This window comes from Apodemus sylvaticus, chromosome 6 (genome assembly GCF_947179515.1).
Source record: "Apodemus sylvaticus chromosome 6, mApoSyl1.1, whole genome shotgun sequence".
Classification (NCBI taxonomy): Eukaryota; Metazoa; Chordata; class Mammalia; order Rodentia; family Muridae; genus Apodemus; species Apodemus sylvaticus.
Genome location: NC_067477.1, coordinates 19,864,969 through 19,883,957, shown reverse-complemented (window position 1 = coordinate 19,883,957; position 18,989 = coordinate 19,864,969). Strand labels below are relative to the sequence as shown.

General features: G+C 41.7%; 1 protein-coding gene across 3 annotated transcripts in view; it reads right to left on the bottom strand.

Moving 5' to 3' along the window:
* The window catches only part of Btbd7 (BTB domain containing 7), a 90,586-nt gene continuing 71,597 nt past the window's right edge, over window positions 1–18,989 (bottom strand). For 2 of the 3 annotated variants that reach the window (XM_052185186.1, XM_052185187.1), the window contains 5 exons: window positions 12,748–12,891; window positions 10,962–11,151; window positions 7,733–7,911; window positions 4,851–5,300; window positions 1–2,765 (listed from right to left, as the gene is read on the bottom strand). In XM_052185186.1, the coding sequence (XP_052041146.1) occupies window positions 1,947–2,765; window positions 4,851–5,300; window positions 7,733–7,911; window positions 10,962–11,151; window positions 12,748–12,891 (1,782 nt within the window). In that variant the 3' untranslated portion in view covers window positions 1–1,946. Of the gene's footprint in view, window positions 2,766–4,850; window positions 5,301–7,732; window positions 7,912–10,961; window positions 11,152–12,747; window positions 12,892–18,989 lie in introns of those variants that run through there. The other variant, XM_052185188.1, reaches the window with a different exon arrangement.

The following is an 18,989-nucleotide window of genomic DNA, read 5'->3' as shown; positions in this document are numbered from 1 at the left end:
AAAAAAAAAAAAAAAAGAGCCTGAAAGGTTATGTGAGCCCGCCTTACAGCAGATGTATCTCTGCCAGGTCCAAGCCTCCAAGCTTAGGATGCACATTGGCAGGGTCAGCCATAGTCCCAGATTCATGAGCTAACTTGTCAGGCAACAGAACCAGTGGCAGCGATTGCAGGGTACAGAGAGATGGGCGTGTTCCCATCTATGAGATTACCTACTGTTAGCATGGTTTAAATGTCAGATCATTCCTGAGTGTATATCCACAGGGTATAAAGTAGGAAAAGATCATGAGAGAAACTACAGTTTCAGAAGAAATCAGAGTTGCTGATACCCAATAGAAATCTATTTACTTCAAAGTGCGTGCAATTCACTTTTCGGTAGCTTGTGGAGGCTCCCTAGCCCTGCATAGTTTTAGAGTGAGTGTAAGTGATTCCTAGTTATATGTTAGACACAGAGAAGAGGTTCCCAAGCATCTTTTCCATAGAGAAGGTTCAGGAAGTCTCTTTTCTTCTAGGTGCTACGGCTGTATGTTTATAAAAATACAAAAATGAATGTTCAAATGGTGCTGAAGTGATTTAAAAACTTAAATACTAATATATTTACATTGCAAAGTAAGAAAAAACAACAAAACAAAAACAGTCCTTAGCTCATACATTGCCCTTCCAAGGGAAGGGATCATGAACGAACTCACGAGCTCAGTGATTCAGTAATTACCAAACCAGCATCTCCAGTGGAGTTCAAGTAGGACATGTAGTGTTTTACAGAAAATAAATCCGTTTTTTGGTGGTAAAGCACTATGCATTATACAATTTTGTAGAAGACACCAAAATCTAGACATACTTGACAATATTAAGAAAGACGTATGATTACAAATACTGAATGACATACATAAGACTGGAGCCCTTTTGTTTTTGTTTTTCCCCACAAAATGCAAGACAACCAAAGGCAGTCATCTCCCGCAATATCGTGAATCACATGCAGAGCCAGACACCCCATCAGTGTGCCCTGTGTGTGACATCACCATCTCTGCTACTGTTTTTTGTTTCATTTTATTTTTTGAGGCAGGGCTCACATACTCAGCTTAATCTTGAATTTACTATGTAGCCTAAGATGACCTTGAACTTGTGATCGGCTGTCTCCACTTCCCAGGTGCTGGATTCTAGCTGTGCACATCCACACAGAGCCGAGCTCTACCGTTCCTAACACTAAAGTCTAACTTCCTTAAGCCATATGAGTGAGTAACTCTACTCCAGACTCTACAGGGGTCCCAACAAAACCCACACTGTAAGTACACAGCAGTTACCAAGGCTTTCCTCCTTCCTGTTCTTTACTGAATCAAAAAACATTGAGACCTGGACTTCTGCTGTGGGGAATAAAGACTGGCTTTCAAGACTTACAAAAAAGAATGACATCAGATTTATGGTGACTGAGCAGGAAGATTTCTGAACTGAAACAATCACCAAAAAAAGAGAGGAGCATTTGATGTGCTGTTCTTTGGAATTTCTATAATTAAAAAATAAACACAACTATTTTGTAAGAAAATACATCTTAGTGTGCAACCCAATGCACATGGAAACTGGTAGATGATAGGTAAAATGCAAAAAGTATGAAAATACAGTCCTTTAAATGTAGCAATAAAGTTTAACACGCTGTTATAAAAACAATACAAATAAAATGCACAAGTGCAAAAAGTTAGTCATCTGTAAAGGAGAGACAGTGCCAGCTCGCTCGCTCTTTAAGATGTTCCCCACACAACGGTTAAACACGAAAGACAGATGCAGCATTCAAAACAACCCTCTTAGCATGCCGTGGATAATAAACATATATACACACAAAAGCTAGAATAAAATGTGAAACTGAGCTGGCATCGATAAACCGGTCAGTAAGTTGTTGGGTTACATCATAAGACAGGATGTTTCACACCTCAGGCACAGACTTGCTCAGAAGCTACTTCAGAGGGCAGACTTTTTGTAGAGGAAGTCTGGCTTGCTTGGTGACCTCCTTCCTCTGCTAATGGAATCATCCCTTTCCAGATCTGCATTTCTCTGAGCTCCGTGGCCCAGGGCCTCGCTGTCTGTCAGTCTTCTACTGGATCGCTCTTCGAGAACTTCAGAGCTACATGCAGAATGGGAAGGAGGTCTGTTAGGTGTCAGCCCAAAAGTCAAGTCAGTCTCTACAGCAGTTCGTGCCCTGACATGGGCTGGACCATTACTACCATTTTCTGAGACTGCCGAAGGAAAGTCTGACCTCTGGGGAGGCTGTTCAACAACATCCAGACGTATTGGCTCATTCTTCTGCTTGTGTAGATGCCCATCAGGAGAAAGTGGATATTCTCTCCTATTATCTTCCTGCTTTTTAGGAGAGGTCTGACCAGGTAGGTAAGCTGACTTTAAGCCATTTGGTGATGCCTTATTGTGGCTGTACAAGTCTGGACCAAAATATCTACCATGAGGAGGGGAAGGAGTGCGTCTGCCCGGAGCAGGAGTGGGGGGTCTGCAAGCAGCATTTGAGAAGTCATAGAGATCTGGGTACTCCTGCTGATTTTCTCTACCATCTGGTTTCTGCTCTAGTGCGTGTTTTTTCCGAGATGTGTGTGTATGTCTCTGTGGAATACATGAGAGATGCTGGGGAGGCCCTGTTCCTGCTTCAGAAACTGTCTGGCATAGTTCTGTGTCTGCAGCAAGCTCTGGGAGCCTCCTGTCCTTGAGTGACAGTGTAGACACCCCCATGGCGATATCTGGCATCAGATCATTCAGCACAGGCTGTGGACACTGAGACAGAAACAAAGGGGCATGATCAAAAAGAAAAAAAATCCACACATTTCTTACAAGTCCTTTCAAGATTACAAAGTACATCATTATTTAGGAGTCCTAAAAGAACATATAAGAATAATATGAACCACCACACTCTCCTACAGAGGTCATCACTGTTAGCCTTATGCAGCTCTTCAGATCTGTGTCTACGAATCTGTATTATATACAAACTTTAGTGCACTCAGTTCTGTCACTCAATTTCCTTTGAGATTACTTTAAGTCACCATGTAACATTTTACTGTATTGTTGAGATATAATTTAATCATTTGCCTACTACCCCTCCCCCCTGCACATCCATGTCTCTTTTCTCTCCTCTACCTCATGCTCCTCTGCAGGCATCTCTATGTATCCTGGTTGTCCTGGAATTCAAGTAGACCATGCTGGCCCCAATCTTGCAGAGATGTGTGTCACTATGCAGAGCCAGGGCAGCTTCCTCCCCACCCCCACCACGGCCCCCCAGACAGGGTTTCTCTGTGTAGCCCTGGCTATCCTGGAACTCACTCTGGAGACCAGGCTGGCCTCGAACTCAGAAATTCACCTGCCTCTGCCTCCCAAGTGCTGGGAGAAAAGGCGTGCACCACCACCGCCAGGCAAGGCAGATTCTCTTACTCAAACCTAGAACTCATTGATAATGGTTAATCTGGCTGACCATTTTAGTCTGGGGAATCCCTTCTTTCTAATGCTGGAATTCCATGGGCTGCCACACCTTCCTGGGTTTATGCAGACTCTGTTAGGTGTGGGGCTGGAGAGATGGCTCAGTGATTAAGAGCACTGTTTTCTCTTTATAAGGACCTGTGTTCAATCCCCAGCACCCACATGGTGGCTCACAACTATATGTGATTACAGTTCTAGGGGATCCAATAACTTCTTCTAACTTCCATGGGCATCAGGTATGCATGTGGTGCACAGACTATATATGCAAATAATACAATCACACACACCAAAAAATCAACAATTAAAAAAGAAAACCAAATTTGGATCTTCTTGATTGCACATGAAAACTTTGAACACAAAGCTATCTCCAATATTCTTGGTTTGGTTCTTTGAGAGAAGGTGTCCTAAGCTGGCCTGAAATTTGCAGCAATCCTCATTCTTTGCTTCTTGTGCACAGGAATTATAGATGTACCACTATGCCCAGCTTTTTTATTTTCATTTTTTAAGTGTCTAAGTTGAGCCCATCTTTCTGCCTCAGACTCCCACAGTGCTGGGATTACAAGTGTGTGTCACCATACCTAAACTCTATTGTTAGAAATGTAGGTTATTTACATTTTTTACTATAGTCAGGATTGTATCAGTGAATATATTAATAAATAACCCTTAAAAAGAATTGTACTTAAAATGTAAAATAGGCCATTAGAAAGCAGGGAGGGCTGGAGGGTCCAAAAGAGGAAGGATAATAATGGGACAAAGGTGTATACTAGTCCATCACTTCCAATGAGGTTTACATTAATGATGTTTCCGTACAGTTACTTTTCTCCATTGAATGCTGCTGCTATCACATGACAAAGTATGAAGAATTAGAAGGTCCAACCTCTAGAAGCTCAAAGATCAGATGAAAACCCTCTCAATTACTCCCTACTTGCCCTAGCAACCAAAGTCGAGTTAAATGAGGGTCTGACGAATGAGCGGGCTAGAGGTAGAGACAGGCATGAGAACTTATTTCTGCTGGTTTTCTCAATGGGGAGTCTTTGCTACACACCCTGATCCTAGCAGTCTTAGTTCTTAAGAGAACAGAACAGAGGATTCTACACATATACTTTCATGGATGATCAGGACCCTGGTGTGTGCACTGCACTGCTCAATCTCTGTGCTACTTCCAGTTGGCAGGGTGCAGCAGGACACTGCTTGCCGCCATCTCACTCACCTCAGGTCCCTCCTATCTGCGCCTGCCCTCCTCTTTTTCAATCCTCTGAAGAGAAGCTTCCAGCTGGTCAGTGACACTTCTGGGTGTTGCTAAATCCCATCAGGACCCCTGTTGCTGAGGGAACAGCTCCCAAGGTCCTCTACTTTGTTTTTGAGAAAGTTATCTAAGTGCAGACTTACCACTTGCTTCTCAGATATTATTGCTGCTGAGGCGGCGGCAGCTGCAGCAGCAGCAGCAACCGTCTGTCTCCCCAGGCCTGTGGTGTTGGTACAATCCGGAGGTGCTACTTTAACACCTGGCAAATAGACTGGGGGAGGGCCAGGTTTCGGGGCTGTTCTGGAGTGAAACAGTGAATGATTACAGGGGTAGGAGAACGAACGGGAAGGGTGATGACTGGGAGGCCTCTGTTTCCAGCCTGCCTTGAGCTGGTTATGGATTGGAGTAGCTGGAGGGTGGTATGGAGGGGGAGGAGGAGGTAAAGGTGGATGGAAGGCCACGAAAGAGTCCAGGTCTGTAAACATGGTTTCTGCAGTAGGGGTACTGTTGACACGACATCTCCCAGGCTGCCTCATTGTCAAGAGCGGACTTTCATCCCCAAACCGTTCATCAGGAAAGAACTTGTGAGGATTCTAAGAAAAATTACAAAAATGTAAAAGTTAGCGTTTTAGCCCAGGGTTCCCTTGATGAGGATAAGCTTCAGACTCTCCTGCTTCACCCTCCCAAGCAGTGGGATTGTAGATATGTGCACCATGCCTGCTTGTGCTATGTTTTCTTTTTCCACTGAAAGCAAAGGCTGGTCTCTAACTCACTATGTAGTAGAGGCTGGTCTCAAGCTCCTAATCTTACAACCTCAGCATTCCAAGTGCTGGGATCACATGTGTGTGCCATTTCATCTGGCTTTACGCTTGCACCTTTATTGGATTTAAAAAATAGAAATGTACAGGTTGAGAGAATGAAGTCAGGTACAGAGGGGCAGCAGTACTGAGAGAGCAGAAGACAGCACAGACAAAGCTGCTCCACTACTACTCTGGCAAGCAGCTCAGACACTGTCAGCAAGATCATGTGACCAAGGCAGACTCCAGTAGTAAGATGTAATTCAAAGATGCCATTGCTAAAGAAATTACACACTGACCAAAGAAGGATCTTTCGAGAAAGTTTATGATACAACATCTTTGTATCTATCTGAAGTAACTACGAAACATCATCCTTACACATTATGCATTAGTAACTTACACTAGGATACTGATAAACGTAGAATATTTCTGTACAATTTATAAAATTAAGATACTGGCTTTTTTTTAGAGTTTTGTTTCTGTTTTTGCTTTATTGAGAAAGGGTTTCCTCTGTGTAGCCCTGACTGTTGTGAAACTTACTCTTGTAGAACAAACTGGCCTTGCACTCAGAGATCCGCTTGCCTCTGCTTTCCAAAGGCTGATTAAAAGTGTGTGTCACCACCACCTGGAGCTTTTTTTTGTAAATACAGGGTCTCACGATCTAGCTTTCCCTGGCCTGGAACGCCCAATGCAGACTAGGCTGGCTTTCGGCTCAGAGCTCTGCCCACTAGAACCCATGTGACCCCACATCCAGACAGAAAATAGAATTTAAAATGGCAAAGGGAAAAGAAATGACCCTAAGAAGGATAATGCCAACAGACAAGCTAACACTGAAGGGGGAAAATCACAAGGCCATAGCCACAAACAAATACAGGCAACTAAGGAATGCTGAGAGTGAGAGAAATGGTCTTCCTCAGGGAAGAGCACACCAATTGGTTATTCTTGGAGGCATATATACAAGCAGCACTATATAGACTAAGCAGGCTGTATTTAAAAAGCTAGGAAAACACACAGGCACACTGGCAACAATAATTAAAGAGACACCATAAATTTGAAAGACAGCAAAGAGAAGGGGGACCCATGGGAGGAATGAGGAGGGAAAAAGGGAAGAGGGAAATAATGAGATATTATAATCTCAAAAGGTAAAAAAATTATATTAAAAAAGTTAAACACTACTGTGTAGCATTACTGATGGAAACAACGGTAAAGCAAGGCCTAAATCACTTGCTGCCTTGCCAAAGAACACTACACCACACCAAACAGTTTAATTGAGGCTAAGGGTATTTGAAAGTGAGGTAAAAATGCTTGCATTAGTTGGTGAGATGAAATTAAAATTTATTTTAAGTTATCATTTAGATATCTTCATTAGACTATTTTACAAATTCTACCTTAATTGTAAAACCAATGTTATTCTTTTTTTTGTTTTGTTTTTTTGTTTTTTTCCTAACAGGGTTTCTCTGTGTAGCCCTGGCTGTCCTGGAACTCACTCTGTAGAGCAGGCTGGCATCGAACTCAGAAATCTGCCTGCTTCTGCCTCCCAAGAGCTAGGATTAAAGGCATGCACCACCACCACCACCACCACCACCACCACCACCACCACCACCACGGGGCTGTTATTGTTTTTTGTTTTTTTTTTTGTATCTAATTACTACAAATGAGGGTTTGTGTTTTCTTGCTAGGTTAAAAACAAAACAAAACAAAAAATTCCCGGGCCCTTTTTTTTTTTAAGTGATTCTCCGGTTGTGTTTGAAAACAACTCTGAGGGAAGAAAAAAAAAGAGAGAGAGAGAAGAAACAAGAGACCTGGACAACCAGTGTGTATAACAGGAGCCAAACTGGAAATGCAGTGACCAGAGCGAGCAGTGAGGCCTGGCATTTTCTACTTCCCTCTGATCTCTCCTGAGATAGAAGCCTGCAGTAGCTGCCTGCTAGATGCTTGCTACACCCCATACACACAGCTGCTTTAAATAATGTCCTGTCTTCACATGAGGAAAGAGATGTTCAGCGTGGGTAAGTGACTTCATCCACTTAATAGATTAGAAACAGCAGTGCCACCTCTGTGCTCAGGCTGCTCTACCAAGTTGTCTCTCATCAGGAGAAACCTGCAGGCTATTAAAGACACAAGCAATAGCAAAAGAACAAGTAGGAAGAAAGAGCAGCAGCTAAGGGCTCCTCAGGCGACCTGATTGATATTCCAGGCTCTGGCCCCAGCTCAGTACTGTGTCCTACCTGCAGGAGCTCTGCAGCAGCATCTGCGAGACCAAACTCTCTGAGCACTCGAATCTGGATTTCATAGCTGACGGTGGCACCTTCCCCACAGTTCAGTGCATAGGCTCGCTGCACCTGTTCTGTGTGCCGCAGTTCCTGCAGGCGCCTCACCATATCCTTCATAATGAGGAGACGAGGAACTAGAAGGAGAAAGACAGGACAATTCCTGAGCTATGCAAGACTACTCAGCAAGCACAAAGAGAAACATGCTGTAGCAGAATCTTCTCACACACTTTTTAAAGATAATATTTTAATTCCCTGGAAATATTCAATTTATATGTCTCCAATTATTTTCCAAGGTTTTAAAATTTCTCTGGGCACCAAAAGGTCTTGATTATATACTAAACGGCTCCTAATTTATCATTTTTCAGCCACAGCACAAATAAAACTGTATTGGTATGTCCCACTCGGGAGGCAGAGGCAGGCGGAGCTCTTAAGTCTAAGGCCAGCTGCCCTTGAGTTCCAGGACAGCCAAAAGCTAAACAGAGAAGCCCTGACCAAAAGAACCAAAACAATAAAAACAAAAACCCCCAGCCACTTTGCTGGCACCTCCTCTTTTTAGAAGGTGGAGGGCATTCCATGTCTTCCGAGTATATTCACTGCAAGGGCGGGGATGCAGCTCAGCAAGGCAGCGCATGCCTAGATCTATTTTACAAACAAACAGAATATCAAGTAACTGTTTTGAGTTCTGACAAACACCAGGGGTTGTACTTGGGCAACTAGGGTTAAAAAACAAAAGGCATGAACCCTGTTCTCAAAAAATTCTGGCTTTAGTCACTGTGAGCTCAGTAAACAAATACTGAGGGCAGGAAGCAGAATCCAGGCTAGACTGAGGCAGGGGAAGGTACCTTAAGATAAGAAGTTTTGACAAAGGAGGGTTCTAGAAAATAGGCAGGAAAGGAAGCAGGAGAGGCTTTCTGAGCAGAAGACAGGTGCATAAAACAAATGCAAGTGAGAGATACCATAACACAAACAGCCGGCTTGACAGCAGAATCCAGTGCTCAATGATACAAACTTCTGTGTATTGACAGATGACAGACGAACAATTTAAATATATTCTGTGTATTCTGTGTGTTTATAAGGAATAATAGAACCAGAGCTGTGACTCCGTGACAATCACTCTGAAACTACAAATGTGCTTGGCTAGTTTTATATCAACTTGACACAAGACAGCTTCTTTTGTTTTTTTTTTTTTTTTTTTTTTGTTTTTTTCGAGACAGAGTTTCTCTGTGTAGCCCTGGCTGTCCTGGAGCTCACTCTGTAGACCAGGCTGGCCTCGAACTCAGAAATCCACCTGCCTCTGCCTCCCAGAGTGCTGGGATTACAGGCGTGCGCAACCACCACCCGGCTGACACAAGACAGCTTCAATTGAGCAAATCCCTCTGTAAGTTTGGGCTGTGGGCCAGCCTGTACAGCATTAGTGATTTATGTGGGAGGGCCCAGCCCACTATGGGTGGAGCCTTCCCAGGGCTGGAACTCTTGTGTTCTATAAGAAAGCATACTGAGTAAGCCATGAGGAGCAAGCCAGTTAAGCAGCAAGCAACTCTGTAGCCTCAAATGCCTTAGGTTCCTGCTCCATTTGAGTTTCTGTCCTGATTTCTTTCAATGATGGATTACAATGTGGAAATGTAAGCCAAATAAACCCTTTCCTTCCCTACATGCTTTTGGTTATTATGTTTCATCACAGCAATAGTAACCCTAACTAAGAGAACAGAAGAAAGTAAATGTCCTGGAGGTACCATGAGTGTAGTTTTATTGGAATACAGTCACGCTGACATGCATGGCTGTCTGAGTTCTGAGCAGCGACTAGTGAGGTCATGTGGCCACAGTGCAGGACTAGAGTGAAAGGAGAGGAAAGGCCTAACAACCTTAGGAACCTGAGCTGAGGACACAGAAGATGACACCTATAGATTCCTGGAACAATTACTAGAATGGAACCTACAGTTTCCTGAATGCTTACTCTGAACCAGTCAGACTTCTTAGAATATAGTCGTGGCACTTCATTAAATTTGCACAATGACACTAGAAAGGAGGAATCGTCTGCATTCCACAATGAGGAGAGTACTATTCACTCCAATGTCATATACATAAATGGCACAGTTAGACAGTCTTTTCCAATAAGCTGCACAGCTTTTTCTTAGTTGGGGAAGATCAGAAAAAGAACCTTAGTAGGGCCATGTCTCATCATCTAAATGATAGACAAGTTTAATTTTCCTGATCAAACTGTGAATGTTTTGGAATTTTGAAGTTAAATTCTAAGATGAAGTTATGCTAATATGCATCTGCAGCAACTCAAGCTTAAAAGAAAACACTATAGACTGAGCATAACAGCATCGCCTGTAATCCTAATATGTGGGAGATAGAAACAGGTGGGGTGCAAGGCCAGCCTGGTCTACACAGTGAGACCCTATGGGAGTGGGGGAGAGGGAGGAAAAGGAGAAAGAAAACCAAGCATGACTATATCAAACCTTCAAAATGTACAAGTCTTAAAGAACCTCTCTCTTCATACTGTTACCCAATGTACATATAGAATATGTACATATACATTAGCCAAATATGAAAGCAACTTATGGAAGACAACAGTTCAAAATAAAGCTGTGAATGTGATGGAAAGTTGTGTCACCATGTCACTCATGTCTGCATTGCTGTGTACGCAGAGACGACCGGTACTGCTGATCCGACACAGTCTGTTGGACTTCCTCTGAAGCCTGCATGGCAAGTGTGAGGCCAGTGGGAGTCCCTGACTATTAGTCATGCTGTCTTTGGACATCACAGTTATAAATTGATGTCTGGCCAATCGTAAGATCAAACTCCAGTAAACTTGGGTATGGTGACAGGATCTCTAGGAGCTAACAGAGATTGCATTTGGGAGGAGGACAGAGCAGTCACTTGAAGGTTTCTGTTTTTGAGACAGGGGTTCATTATGTAGCTCAGGATCTTGCCTTTCCCTCTTAGGTTCTGGGACGACAAGTATACGCCATCATGCCTGCCTCAAAAAGGTTCTTACATGACAGAAAAAAAATCTGAATTCCTCTAAGCCAGTCATTCTTCACAGGGATGATTCTGCCCCACAGTGCATATATCTAGCAATGGAATGATGCACACAGGGCATTGACATGTGGGAATCAATGCATGGAAGAGTGAGGTTCAACCGGCAACTGTGAAAACAAAAGAACTGGTATTGCCTTACCTGGGATCTCATTGGCTACAACTGATGGAGGGCTCGACTGGTTACTGCTGATCTGCTGGTGGCTGATCATGTGGCAGCACTGGGGCATGGCATTGCTGACCATGTAGAGTGTGTCTGGGACGTTGGACATGCGCACCATTCGCAGTCGCACCAGGTCTGTCTGCTCCACCATCATCTCATCCAGCACTGACTGCAACATTGGAGTGGAGCTGGTCAGTCTTCATTGAGATCACACTCGCAGCAAGGAGATGATGATGATCATCATCATCATCATATAAAAAAGCATGAAGTTATAATTTCTCATAAAGTTGAAAATTAGTGGTAAAAGGAGAAAGTACTTCTCTTTTTATATATTTTAAAAAGATATCATCTTCTAAAAAGTTTGTCTGTACATTAGTCAGAAATAAACTATACACAAATCATAGAAAGTGTGTACATATGGTAAGTATTAGATGAAACAAAAATGCTCAAAATACAAAAATTAGGCCAGGCATTGGATGCACAGCTTTAATCCTAGCACTTTAGTCACAGGGGCAGGCAAGTCTCTGTACGTTCTAGACCAGCCTGGTCTACATAATGATTTCTAGAACAGCTAGGGCTAGACAGTGAAACCTTGCCTTCAAAGAAGGGAAAATGAACATGCACACACACATGCATATACATACATACGTGCACATATATATGCAAAACATATAAAATCATTGCTATTTAACGTAACAGATCTATAAATAAGTCTAATTTTGTTAAATAAATTCCAGTGTATCTCTCTCACTATACTGCAGAATGGCCCAAACACCATAATATACGAATACTGTCCACATTTATTGGGGGGAGGAGCTCATCTTAAGCACTGACCCAGTGCCACACCTGGTGTGGCTGCCTAGCCTTGAAGCAGAAGAATGGGTGTCCATCAGAAAGGCCAGCCCTGAGCACTGGGCCTTTCGACTTACAGTGTCTACCACTCATTCTTTGCTGGACCCCTGTGAAGGTGGAAGGCAATAACTGATTTCAGAATAACCTACTTTACAACGTTGTCTTCTGTTCTTCACTCACATGTTGTATAGCACACGTGCCCACATGGACATTGTGCTTATGTGGCTGAATGGCTCAGTGGTTAAGAGCATAATAGGTGTAGTGGTACATGCCTTTAATTTCAGAACTTTGGAGGCAGAGGTAAGCAGATCTCTGTGAGTTTGAGGCCAGCCAGGGCTACAAAGTGAGACCCACTCTAGCACTAGCACCACCAAAACAAAATAGAATCTTGTTGGTGATTTAAAAGTATTAGTTTCTCAAACTCCACACCAACATCTAATTAAGCAGTGCTTTGTTCTCACATTATCTTTTCTTCTTGGAGAGTTCTCTAATTATATTACAGTACACACAGGGCCTTGTTTACTAACAAGATTGAAACTTGGTTTAAATGCTTACCCTAAAACTAAACTGAGCTCAAAAGTCAGCTGTTCTGGAAGGTTAATCAAAGAGATCACATGTCTCTTAGTTTTTGAGGAAGGTATGCACAGCAGCTTGCTGGAGTCATTTCCCCACTTTGCAGACTATAAGGCACAGCTGTGTCCTGCAGCTGTAATGATTTGCAAGGCAAGGAGGTAAAACGCATCTTAAGTTTTAAGCATCTTAAGTTTTAAAAAATATCCTTGATAATTAAACACTGCAGAAAGCGCACAACAAACTAGATGTTACTTTCATTTTCCCTATTACTACATGTCTGGGTGGCTTGCAAATAATAAATTCCTGTGCATGTGTTGGTAATAACTCATCTGCTAATTACCTTCGCTTCTTCCACATAGGGAGAAAACAGCCGGGGACGAACATATATGCCAGCGTTTTTTTGCCGAAGCCAGGCATTTGATTTTCCCCCTTCTGTTGTAGGTAGCATATCTGATGGAGGTGTACTGATCAAGCCTCTTTTCATCTTAAAAAACAAGACGAACAAATATTTTTAATAAATAAACAAGATATACGTAGCACTACAATACTAGTAAGACAACAATAATACAGTTATAAAACAAACTGCACAAACTTTACCACAATTTAAATAAGAATCTAGGAATGTTATGTAAACTTAGCAATACCTTAAAAGTTTAGTAGAAGTAAGGAATATGGCAATATGCACCATAATTGCCCATTTTCCTCTAGAGGACTGATGATTTTACAAAGACATATAAATACAAATTTATTAATTTGGACTAATTTGGGTAAAATTTGATGAAAACTGATTATTTTTCCTTGTTTAAACTGCTCCCAACACTAACCAAGACAAAACAACATGGAGTTGGTCTTAATTACAACACAGAACGCTATATAGTATACTCTCTTCTCAATGTCCTGACACCAACCCCAATACTCTAAATCAGAAAATGTGTGAGCACTTTTTAGTCCCCTGAGAAGATCCCTTTAAATGCAGGCCTAGTAACAGCAATGGTGAACTGTGTGACTACAGATGCCTTCAACCCTCAGGGCCCGACTGCAGGGCTGTTGTATGGTTCTGCAAGTGGGGAGCCACAGACTAAAAATGTTAAGTGTCACTCCATGGTTTCCTTAGTGATGCTAGGAACCCATAAATAAGCCCCCTTAGGTCGTCCTGTGATGGCAGAGATGAAATGAAAGCAGCACTTGGCATGGTGTGCACTAGCGACTGATAAGAAAACACAGCAATGAACAGTCACAGCGACTGTACTGGGCTACGGATGAAGTTAAGAACAGTGAGTACATAGTCCTACATAGTGAGCCATGGCCTACAACAGCTTGCTTTCCTTTCCTCTTTTCCTTTCCTTTCCTTTCCTTTTTCCTTTCCTTTTTCCTTTCTTTCTTTCTTTCTTTCTTTCTTTCTTTCTTTCTTTCTTTCTTTCCTTCCTTCCTTCCTTCCTTCCTTCCTTCCTTCCTTCCTTCCTTCCTTCCTTCCTTCCTTCCTTCCTTCCTTCCTTCCTTCCTTCCTTCCTTCCTTTTTTTTTTTTTTTTGATTTGGATTTTTTTCGAGACAGGGTTTCTCTGTATAGCCCTGACTGTTCTGGAACTCACTCTGTAGACCAGGCTGGCCTTGAACTCAGAAATCCGCCTGCCTCTGCCTCCCTGAGTGCTGGGATTACAGGTGTGAGCCACCACTGCCCGGCTCTACAACAGTTTTCTTTTTTCTTTCTTTCTTTCTTTTTTACTTTCTATAACTATAATAGTTTTCTAAACAGAATACAGAAATCAAGCTGCCTGGGGTGGTGGCCCACATCCTTACTTCTAGCACTCAGGAGGCAGAGCTGGCAGACAGATCTCTGAGTACAAGGCTAGCCTGATCTGCAGATTACCCTGTCTTGGAAACAAAACAAAACAAACAAAAACCAAGCAAAACCAAAAAAGGAAATAATCTCGTTTCAGTCTAGAGTTTTAAATAGAACTGAAAAGTATTTCCCCAAGTTTACTCCTTATAACATCTACTAGACACGATAGCTTAAATTATTTTAGATAAATAAAACATAGTATAGTATTTAAAAAGTAGAGAAAAGATAAAACAATAATCCATTATAACTATGATTCTACTGATACACTGACTTCCCCCATCCCCGAGGGTTTCTCTGTGTAGTCCTGATTGTCCCCAAACTCAAGAGATCCGTCTACCTCTGCTTCCTGAGTGCTGAGACTAAAGACTTAAGCCACCATGTCTTTTTTGAGACCCGTTCTCACTATGGAGCCCTGTTTGGCCTAACACTCATGAGATTTGCTCTGCCTCTGGAGTGCTGGGATTAAGGGCATGTGCTATAATGCCCAATTTTTATATCCTTTAAAAAGATTTATCACTAGCACTTTTCAATTTTATTTTATTTTATTTTATTTTATTTTTTTGAGGCATGGTCTCATGGTGTCAGTCTGGAACTCTCTATTTGACCAGCTGGCCTAGAAATCAAGAGATCCACCTGCCTCTGCTCTGGAGTGCTGGGATTAAAGGCATGTGTCATCCTGCTTGGTTCTATTACTCAGGGCAGTAAATGTTAGTGTTAACATTTCCAGTGTTATCAGAAATTTAGGATACTTCTAAATATTTAAAAAATATTAAGCAGTTGATTGCTTATATATATATATATATACATGTGCACATACTGCTGCAATCAACAGTGTTAACTAACATGCCACCGTATTTCCCTGCAGCCGGTCTTTGGCTACTTTGTGGGTTGTTTTCCATCCTTCACCACACTTTTAACCCCCTAAAGCTAGATAGGAGGGGGGTGGGGGTGGAGGGAAGGATAGAGCAGAAAGAGCCGGGCAGTGGTGGCACACGCTTGTAATCCCAGCACTCTGGGAGACAGAGGCAGGTGGATTTCTGAGTTCGAGGCCAGCCTGGTCTACAGAGTGAGTTACAGGACAAAGGATAGAGCAGAAAGGAAAATGATCCTTGTCTCAAGTCAAGGATCGGAAATGGGGTGACAATGTTACACTACTTCCTGCTGATCAGGGTCATCAAGTTCCTCGTGGCAAGTTTGATCTTTGCCAGTAGGCTATTTAATTTCTTCTTTGCACATGACTACTTAACAAACCATGACCAACAGCAACTAACAACTAACAACAACCGCAACAACCGACCAATAACCCATCCCACCACTTGGGAGCTGGCATTTATATATCTTCTGAAAAGCCCCTATAAACCCAAATGTCACAGAATCACAGATATCTGCAGCTGGTAAAAATTACACCTCTGCCAGAGCACAAGGCAAATCACAGCCTCCGTGAAGCAGCAGCCCCATATCCCCTTCACCTGGGATTAAAATGGAAACACATTCTTATACTATTTCTGTGTTTTGTTTTTTTTTTAAAGATTTATTTATTTATCATATGTGAATACACTGTAGCTGTCTTCAGACACTGCAGACAAGGGCATGTCAGATCTCGTTACGGATGGTTGTGAGCCACCATGTGGTTGCTGGGATTTGAACTCAGGACCTTTGGAAAAGCAGTCAGTGCTCTTAACCGCTGAGCCACCTCTCCAGCCCCGTGTTTTTTTTTTTTTTTTAAAGAAATCAAAATTCCAAAATTGTTACTTGTACTTCACTCCTAGGATAGTAGCAGTATTTTAAAGTTTATGGGGTTCCTCCGGACAAATAACTTACTCTTTAGTATCCATGTAATTACTGGCAAACATAATATTTTTTCTATTAAAAAGTCCATAAATTCTTATATTTTCAAAATTAATTACTTAGTTCTTCAGTATTGTTGATGCCTGCCCTCTTAGCATAGCTGTAGCCATTTTGTTCCATGCCTGTTAGCTATTTCCTATTGTTGTTGTAATATGCCTGCTGGTCATTGACACAGAAAAATAACTGGACTGAGCCTGCTGACCCACATACCCTGTTATGTTCTGTATGTTATGAGGTTTGTTAATCTTAAGAAATTTCACAACTAGAAGCTTCATGTAGGACCCATCAAATTAAAAGTCAATATGATCTGTTATGTCTAAAATGGCTTGAGACAGGGCCAACCACCAGGCAGCACTTCCAGCATCTGTGTGTAAGCTCATTATGGTTTTGTGGTTTTAGCCTTTAGAAGCTGGCCCTGAGAAATGTCCAGCACACAGCTTTGTGCCATTGCCCTGGTCAATCAGTCTTGGGGTGTGCGTATGATAACCCTTCCCTATTTAACTGAGATCAGTGTTTTTGTGGTTTGTGGGGTGACTCCTGAACCCCAACAATATTAGTATTATTTACTAATTCATTGTAATTGCAATGTGGGTTAATTTCTTGGAGCTTGGAGTGACTTAACAGCAGCTGTATCTCTGAAGAACACAACTTCCTCTCCCCCAGCAACAACTAGCTACCAATATATCTTGGGGGGGGGAGGGGAGAGGCCTCATGAGCCACTCTAACAGTAACCAGTTTCGCATGCAACAAAATAAATTTTCTGTTTTGCTAAGAACCTAATCTTGTACCACACTTGATGATAATTAATCGGTATGCTTTTTTTTAGGTTACTTTTTGCCTTACTTGCTTGATATTGGTCTAAAATATATTTAAGTCTTAAAGAGTTATTGTTTTTTCATTGTGCTCTTTTTTGAAGAACTCTAGGAATGATGTCTAAACAATTTAGCATCATACCTCAAGAATATAAAAACCAGAGCAAAACCCAGTCTAGGGTTATCTATCCAACCCAAGAGCTGGTCTTTTGAAAAAAAAAAAAGATTAATAAGGCTCAGCCAGAATAAGAAAATAAGATTAAAATAACACCAGGTGTGATGGCACACACCTTTAATCCTAGCACCCAGGAGGCAGAAGGCAGATCTCTGTGAGTTCAAGGCTAACCTGGTCTATAAAGTGAGTTCCAGGACAGCCAGAGCTGTTACCTGTAGAAACCCTGCTTTGAAAAACTGAAAACCTACTAAATAAAAAGATTAAAATAAATTGATTCCACAGGAAAAAAAAATGGAACATGAGGACACTATAAATAATATATATGCCAACAAACTGGATAATCTAGAAGAAACAGATCAATACATGGAAATATACAATGTATCACAACTGAATCACCATGGAATAGAAAATACCTGGAGAGATGGTTCAGTGGTTAAGAGCTGATTAAGTGGTTAAGGCTGTCCTTCTAGAGTACCTGGGTTCAACTTGTAGTTTATCCACATGGTCGTTCAAACATCTCTAACTCCAGTTCCATGGGATCCAACACCCACTTCTAGCCTTTGTAGAGTCAGGCATACACACAGTAAAACACCCTGTGATAGCTATTTTTGGTTGTCAACTTAACTACATCTGGAATTAACTAAAACTAAGCAGCTGTACCAAGGTTTGGTATACCAGTGAGGGATTATTCTTGACTGAATTATTTGGAGTAGGAAGACTCACCCTACATTTAGATTGTCTGAGGTGGGAAAATCTACCTTAAATCTGGGCCACACCTTCTGTGGGCAGTCTATATAAAGGACAGGAAGAAGGAAAGGTTTACACAGAGTCATTCTATCAGTTCTGTTTCTCTAAAAACCCTAGTATATACACATACACATAAAACAACAACAACAATAATAAAGAGGAAGAAGAATAAAAAAAAACAGGAATGAAAAAATGGCTCAATGATTAAGAGTACTTATTCACCGACATGGTGGCTCACAAAATCCTGTAACTTCAGTTTTAGGAAGTCTAATGACGCTTTTCGGATTTCCTTGGGCATCAGGGACACATGCACAGACATATACTAGGGAAACACTTGTGTAAAATAAAAATAAATAAATCTTAAAAAAAAAAAAAGAAAACCTAAATAGACCATTGGCAACTGAGAAAATTGAAGATGTCTTGCACTAAGAAAAAAGTATTATTGTTGTTGTTATCACTACTACTATTATTGAAACAGGGTTTTTCTGTGTAGTCCTGGCTATCCTGGAACTCACTGATCTGCCTGCCTCTGCCTCCAAAGTACTGGGATTAAAAGTGTGCATCACGACTGCCCAGAGATAAAGGCCTTTTGCAAAAACCTTTTTAAAGAATGGCAAACTCTTTTCAAAAAAGATGAAAGAATATATTCAGGTTCATTCTATAAAGTCAACATTTCCCTGATATCAAAGACACAACAATAAAAACAACAACAAAAATGCAGGTAAGTTGCTACTTGCAAACTAATGCATTCTGAATTCAATGATACCTTAAAAGCATACCCACCACTGGGGCTGGAGAAACAGCAGTAGGCAGAGAGGTACTTGCCACCAAACCTGACCATCTGAGTTTAACTTCTAAAATCCAAGCCGGGCGGTGGTGGCGCACGCCTGCAATCCCAGCACTCTGGGAGGCAGAGGCAGGCGGTTTCTGAGTTCGAGGCCAGCCTGGTCTACAGAGTGAGTTCCAGGATAGCCAGGGCTATACAGAGAAACCCTGTCTCAAAAACAAAAACAAAAACAAACAAACAAAAAAAAACCAAAAACAAAATCCAGAGTGAAAGGATAGAACTGACTACTGAAAGCTGTCCTCTGACCTCCACATGAATGCCTACATATGGACACACATACACATAAACAATACATCTTTAAAAAAAGAATAT